Source organism: Lathyrus oleraceus, chromosome 3 (genome assembly GCF_024323335.1).
Source record: "Lathyrus oleraceus cultivar Zhongwan6 chromosome 3, CAAS_Psat_ZW6_1.0, whole genome shotgun sequence".
NCBI classification, from domain to species: domain Eukaryota; kingdom Viridiplantae; phylum Streptophyta; class Magnoliopsida; order Fabales; family Fabaceae; genus Lathyrus; species Lathyrus oleraceus.
In genome coordinates this window covers 270,202,965-270,210,842 of record NC_066581.1, presented here as the reverse complement: position 1 = coordinate 270,210,842, position 7,878 = coordinate 270,202,965, and the positions used below count along the sequence as shown (strand labels likewise).

General features: G+C 32.5%; 1 protein-coding gene across 1 annotated transcript; it reads right to left on the bottom strand.

Annotated features, from left to right (window-relative positions):
* Positions 1–355: 355 nt before the first annotated feature.
* LOC127126909 (V-type proton ATPase subunit B2) lies at positions 356–5,187 on the bottom strand. Its single transcript, XM_051055941.1, has 15 exons — positions 5,017–5,187; positions 4,839–4,916; positions 4,636–4,691; positions 4,390–4,488; positions 3,903–3,962; positions 3,480–3,591; positions 3,195–3,403; positions 2,293–2,421; positions 2,024–2,161; positions 1,778–1,928; positions 1,608–1,690; positions 1,353–1,400; positions 1,178–1,231; positions 999–1,082; positions 356–902 (listed from the first exon to the last, which is right to left on the bottom strand). The coding sequence occupies exons 2-15, from the start codon at positions 4,891–4,893 to the stop codon at positions 717–719; spliced, it is 1,464 nt and encodes a 487-aa protein (XP_050911898.1). The 5' UTR covers positions 4,894–4,916; positions 5,017–5,187; the 3' UTR covers positions 356–716.
* Positions 5,188–7,878: the final 2,691 nt, after the last annotated feature.

Sequence of the window (7,878 nt, the reverse complement as noted above, 5' to 3'; positions counted from 1 at the left end):
AATTGTATGGTTTATATGAATTGTGTGGTTTAAATCTTTATCTAAATACACATGAACAAAATAACATGTACTATTCTATTCTTATAGGTTACAGAGTTACATCTCTATAAAATAAATAAAAATACATCTTCGATACAATAAACTTGTAAAATGACTTCTAAGTGTGATGCATGGTATATGTTTTAAATTGATATAGAGATACACCTCCACCTCCGGTTTATTTAACGTTTTAAAGTACATCAAAAAATACATTTCCAAAATGTGAAGGCATTTAAGTATTTTCCCGTGATGCCTAAGTAATATATAAGATCCATTCGAAGTTTAATTCTAAGATTAAGATCAACAAAGCTAAAAGTAACAAAGTAGCCACCTGATTAGAATAGGCTCAATAATGAAATTATAAGGTAAAACATAAAAACACCTACTGCACTGATTATTCCACAACGCCATTAACACTATCCCAAATTGATAGTAACCAATATCCTCACCACCTAAGGAAAAAAAATTGGCACATGAAATAAAGTATCTATGGGGTCTTCACTAGATGAGGAAATCAAAATAATAGGCACTCAAACCTTTATTATATGTAACATATGTGCTGAATAGAATAAATAAGAACTGTTGAATGAGAAAGAGAAGAAATGAATCAATCACCATGATCATTACAAACTGATTGATCATGTGACTAAGGTATATTTTGCTTGCTGAATGTATAATCAGTTTCCTGCGTCTCGACTGTAGAACTGATCGAGGGTTTTTGCCGGTATACGGTGAAGAAGCTCGCGAGGGAAAATGCGAAGCAAAGTCCATGCAAGGTCTAGAGACTGGAAGATGTTTCGGGTATCATAAGCTCCTTGCGCAACAAACTTCCTCTCAAACTTGTCCAGAAATTCCAGATACAGCTGTGAGTATAATAAGAATTTAGTTAATACTGTTACTTCAAGATTAACTTCGGTATAATAAAAACAAATTATCCGCAGAGGGAAAATATTAGAGACCAGATCCTCAGATGAAAGTGCTTCTTCTCCGACCACGGCTTTCATTGCTTGGACATCTTTTCCAATGGCATAATTTGCATAGAGCTGGAGAAAAACATAAGGACGCCAATGAGATATAGTTTAGAGACGGAAAATTTGCATCATGATAAACAAAAAAAAATAGAGGTAAAAAAGAAGACCTGGTTGGACACATCAGAGTGATCCTTTCGTGTCATTCCCTCCCCAATGGCACTCTGCAAAAGCAACAGCAACCATGACACATCACAAGAATATAACAAAACCTCTTAATTTTTAATTGAAGAGAGCAATGTTACTTTTGCTAAACAAGGCCGGAATTATGAAGATTAACCTCACCTTCATTAAACGGGAAAGCGATGGAAGAACATTGATTGGTGGATATATCTGTTCACAACAAACAAAAAAGGAATCGTGTGTTTAGTTTCGGTATGAAATTTCGAAAGCAGTTCACCCATGTAATACATCAAGAAGTAGATCAAGAAATTGAAAGGCTTATTTTATAATATGCAGTAATGCAAAGAATGAACATGATACAATTTTCAAGCAATGCGAACAAACAATACAACAGCCAGAGCGTTCGATATAACCAACCTGCCTGTTATGCAGCTGCCTGTCAATATATATCTGCCCCTCAGTGATATATCCGGTAAGATCAGGAGTTGGATGTGTAATATCTGTTTAAGATGTTCAATAAAGATAATCAGCAATAGCTAATTGTGTATTATGCAAGAGAGCTGAAAAGTTCAATAATATTTCATTACCATCATTAGGCATGGTTAGAATTGGAATTTGTGTGATAGAGCCTTTTCGCCCCTCGATTCTTCCAGCACGTTCGTATATTGTTGCAAGATCAGTATACATGTAACCAGGGTATCCACGTCTACCGGGCACTTCTTCTCGGGCAGCAGATACCTACAGAATCCAGAAGTGATCAATAGTCTCACTGAGAATCAAATTGTTTCGAGCATTTCTTGTAGACAAACAAATTATATTTGAAGGTATATTACCTCACGAAGAGCATCAGCATAAGAACTCATATCTGTGAGTATCACAAGAACATGCTTGCCGCATTCATATGCCAAATATTCAGCAGTAGTAAGAGCAATACGAGGAGTGATGATACGCTCAATTGTAGGATCATTTGCCTGCAATATATCATAGCAGAAAAAGAACAAGATCAGATCCTCCATGCACGTAAAGAAATCAAACATAAGAGGACACAAAAAAAAAACAAATGAGAATAATAGAACACTTGCATAGTGATTCTAAAGATTACCAGATTAAGGAAAAGGGTCACTCTCTCCATAGAGCCGTTCTCTTCAAAGTCACGTTTGAAAAACTGTGCAGTCTCCATGTTAACTCCCATGGCTGCAAACACAATAGCAAAATTGTCGTCTTCCCCGCCCTGTAAATATTGAAAATTTCAGTTAGAAAACCCACATGAATCTTACTTAGTGTAAACGTAATGTGTTCAAATGCAAAAATAAGCAGAAACTAGCCATTATTTACTTGAAGGCAATAGAAAAAATTGATCATCTGTAAGCCCCAAACCAAAAAGCTACCCCATTTCAATTAAAATTATGTCAGCTTCTTCTTAATATGATTTTGAGAAGTCAGAAATTGTATATTATCTTTCCCATTTAATACTATATTTTGGAACAAATTCAGAAAAAATAAGCTGATCCAAAAGCACCCCATTACGAATTAATTTGATGTGTTTAGGAATTAATCAACTAAAAACTAGGAGTTACTCTCACTGTAACAAAACCTGAAATAAAAGTGATGCATGTGCAATGAGCATTAAATAGCAGTTTGCTCAAATTCCACAACGCAGCAGTGTTATAGTGCTGCCCTAGCTGCTATTTGACAACATTTTGTACTGAATAAGTTATATCGCTGAATAATTGTGATTTGTTCAAATTACTCTATACTATAGCACTATAGTGACGCTACTTAACACTGATAAAATAAAATTATAAAAATAAAAAAAAAAGCAAAACGCTAGCAGAAATATGCCACTTTTCTTTGGGCCCTAAAAACTATAGCTGATTAATACAAATTCCCATATTGCCATAGCCATAAATATATAAACACCCAAAATGAGGAAGATATGGAACACAAACAAAGCTCATGTTTCAGGAATGTGTAAGTAAATTTACTTGAGCACATCCACAATACCTCGAGAAGATTATCGGATTTCTCTAGTCGCTTGACTAAGCCAGCCTGGCGACATATCTGTGCAGCAATTTCATTATGAGGAAGACCGGCAGCTGAGAAGAGAGGGATCTTTTGACCTCTAGCAATAGAATTCATGACATCAATTGTAGATATTCCCGTCTGAATCATCTCTTCTGGATAGGTTCTCTCACTAGGGTTGATGGAACTTCCTGAATTATCAGGAAAATATTAAAATAGACGGAAAAAAACCTGCGGGTTTAAACCTCTCTAGAACAAACTATATACCTGATATATCCAAGTAAGCCTCAGGTAATATGGGTGGACCATTATCAATTGGTTTTCCTGAACCATTAAAAATGCGGCCAAGCATGTCCTGTGATACAGGAGTTTTTAACACCTGTGAACATAATAAGAGAGAAAAACGTGATTCAACAGTTGAAATTATTCACAGCAAGTCAATGAATCAAAATGAAAAAGAATTCAATAACGGATACTTAAGGATAAATTGGTAGGAGGTAAAAAGTAATCATATTAAGTTAGAGACTATTTGAAATCATGGTAGCAATGCTTTACGTATGGTGGCTTTGAAGCAAATACTTATAGCTTATTGATAGAACTGTGGTGGTCTCCGGGAAATTATTCACAAAATCATTCACATGCATAATTTTAAAATATAATATACCAGTAAAAGAAACAAGCAGTTTATACCTCTCCAGTAAATTGCACAGTTGTGAATTTATTATCAATCCCAGATGTACCTTCAAAAACCTAGGCAATGGTACCAAAGATAAATTAGCATAAGCCAAGTTTTTGCTATCAGAGTCAATACAACATCATTAACAAAGTAAAGACATCACCAAAAGCTTTTCCTTATCAACTCATAAAATCTGAGAAACAATATCAAAATCTTATAAATTTTGGTTATATGTCAAAGAGAAGCACTCATGATATACAAAAGCCGTCTCAAGTTTTTGGAGGCCTTGTATAGATTAGTCGCAGTTTAAGCATGACAAAACAAATAGAGACTCTATTTAACCATGGTTTAAGACAAACATTTTACAATGTCCTATTTAACCATGGTTTAATAGTGTCAAATTTTGGGCCCTGTGCGGCCCTCAAAAACGGTCCTGATGATATATGCAACTACATATGATTAAGGATCAACCGGGAAATTAGGTAGTACACACTAACCCACCTGAACAACAGCTTTTTCGCCATCAACTTCTAGAACTTGACCACGCCTAGTAGTTCCATCTCCTAACCGAATATTAACAATCTCTTGATACTTAGGTCCCTGGATCAATTCATCATTACAAAATTGAGTCACAATATACACAAAACATTGCATCCTCATTATTGAGAAAACGTCAAAATTCTAGAATATGCAGCAAGCAAGCATATATATATATCAAAGAGACAGAGTATAATATATAGTCATTACCTTAACTTTTTCGAGAATAACCAATGGTCCAGCAACCCCAGAAACAGTTCTATATTCTGCACAGCATAGACAAACAATTCAACAATTTATTAACTCCAAAAATTGATCAATCCAAAGGAAACTGTCCCTCTTATTTTTCTACCAACATAACAACAATTGAAAAAACTAACAAGAAAAACGATAAGGGTAAAAAGGAAACTGACCCATTCCAATCTCCAAGGTTCCATCATCATCGTGAACGTTTTCAGCCGCACCCATTTCTGAAACTTGAAGCAAGAACCCTTCACAAAGAGAATTACAAAAAAAAACGTGAAACAACCAGTGAGAATTAAGACACGGTTAAAAAAGCGATGTGATGATTGATCTGAAGAGCGAGAGTACCTGTGTGTGTGATCTGAAGAGGAAGAGAAAGAGAAAGAGATAGGTGTTGGCGTTGTTGTGACAGATCTAAGAGATGATGGACCAAACAAATGCACGAACCATCAACGAAACAGCAATTATTTGTCTCAAACAGATTGCACTACTTTTATACAATATATTTAATTATATATATATTATACAATATTTTCAGTATTATTCTCTAAATTTTAAAATTGGTGCATCAACAAAGTTTTATTATTATTTTTCACATTTCTCTTAAAAAATAATTAATGATATTTCTCTTAGGAATTACTTTGACAAAACCTAAACCTAAGAAATTTAAATATTGAATTTTATAAAAAGATAAGTAAAAAAAATAATGCACTTATAATTTAAATTAATTTTATATGTCAATCAATGATATACTAACCTCTATCTATTTCTGACACTATAGATAGCAAAGTTGATTATAGAAATATTTAACGAAATTCTCAAATCTCCGCATCCTTCATTTTTCATAGACCCTTTAAACTTTCAATTGACTTGAATTCGTGAAAATTACATAGAGATGGTTCATGGTCCGTATCACCACCATCCGGTTTAATTAATTAATTAATTACTGATATAAAAAGTACATAAAACAAAAGTACATCATCTTTATCATGATCATTCGAAAAAACATACTGATATCTCTAAATTTAAATGTTTATATTTTTTTTAATTAAATATTATTGATTTATTGTCCCAGGTTTTTAAAACAACCATAATAATATCAATTGACATTTCATAAATTCGATTCTCAATGTCTATTAATTCTAAATTTCTTCAATATTTTATCATTGTTTTTATTTTTATTTTAAAAAAAAAAGTTACATCATAACGATTTATTTTTATAAAATATCATTAAATATAAATCATATATCACCATGATTGTCAAAACACAACGTTATAATATAGTTTTTATTATTTTATAAATTTTTAATTGCTTAAAATCTGACGCTTTTTATAAAATGTCATTAATGTAAATCTTATTGTCTATGTACACCGTTATAATATAGTTTTCATTAGGTTTGAGTTTAGTCCGGTATTAAAGTTTTCTTAGGTTCGAGATTAGCCCGATATTAAAATATTTCAAGTTATTGGTTTGTTCGGTATAAAATCAAGGTTTTAGTTTGTAAGTTCATCCCAGTGTTAAAAGCTCTCAAGGTTTGTTTAGAAGCTTGAAGAATAATCGCTCTATCTAAGATTCGTGTGGAAAAGAGACTAACTGCGTCATCCTCCGTTCGGAATAAAGACTTGCCACTTCACTCTAGAGTTTGATAGTTGGTTGGAAGTTAGTCTTAAACTTCATTTTTTCTTGTATAAAGGGATTTGTGAGTATAACCTACTAAAAATTCTTAAGTTTATTGGATACTCTTAAGATTAATTCTTGGGTAAAGGACCAGGTATTTTTCTTTGTTTGACAAAGTCTCTATAACTTCCGGTGTTCTCTCTTTTCCTTTAACTCCTTATATTTCACACTTTACATTCTGCAATTTTATTTTTCTCCGACTTAATATTAAAACAAATTTCAAAATATTTTTAAACTCTTTAATTTCAAAAGTTTTTCACAACCAAATTTTAATGAAACACACAATTCACTCTCCTCTTGTATGTGAAGTCACATGTCCAACAAGTGGCATCAAAGTATAACTCATATTTAAGGACTAGTCGTCTCAGGAGGAAGATGACTTTAAAGAAGAGTTCCTTTCTAATTATACCACCACTTTTCAATAATAATAGATTTGTTGACAAGCTAGGTTTTGAATTTTTATTCAAAGCATCAATCATGAATTATGGGAAACTATAATCAACGGTCAATTTATCCCAACTTACCAAGTAAATAGAAAAGTAGTAGATAAACTCGGTTTCCTTTGGACCAAATAAGAAAAGAGAAAGTTTGAGATATATTTTAAAACTAAGAGGTTTATAATAATATCTCTAGATGATAGTAAATTTTACGATGTTCATGAATTCAACACCTCCAAGAAAATATGAGATACTCTTGAAATAATATATGGAGTTACTCCAAGTATCAAACAAGAGAATATGAACACACGAGGCAAAGACGATGAAGACACCACCTTTAAATTTTTTTAAAGCTTAAAAATGTTAGAAATTATATTGCAACCTTCGTCGCTAACCAATGTCTAAGAGTTAAGAATTGGAAGTTTAATTCAATTTTTAAATCAAAAGATGAGAGCCTTCGTAAATTTTAGAAAAAATCAAGAATGAATGAAATTATAGATAAATTGAACGAACTAGTTCAATTACTCAAAGATGATGAAATAAAAATCGAAGAATCATTAACTTCATCATACTCTTGTCATACAACTCCGATAGAATCATTCGAAAGAATATACTCAGTAGTTGAACGATTTTCAAAAAATTCAACATCAAATGAAGGAACCTCGTGTTTGAGAAACGCTGAAGAAGATGAAGTATCTTTAATATTTGAACGAATAAAAGAATGAGAGGCATCAACCTCGGGGAGAAACATAAACGAACATTCTTTCAACGAAGAATACGAAGTTGGCTTAAAGACAACCTACGAGAAAGATATTGTTCAGGTAACTAAACCATCTTACGAACAAATATTTAGAATGAATGCTCAACTAAGTAAAGAAAATGATAAATTGGAAGAACACATCGTAGCTCTTAAGGAGCCCTCAAAGTCTCTTGAGGAAATCAATAAATCATTCAAGATAGAAATAAATAAAATTAGGAACCCAAGAGAAACATGTGAGACTTGTATTTCTTTGAAAAAGGAAGCCAATGATTTTCATGAAATTCTATGTAAGTTTATTTAAGGTAAAGAAAAGCTAGACTTGATCTTATCAAGTC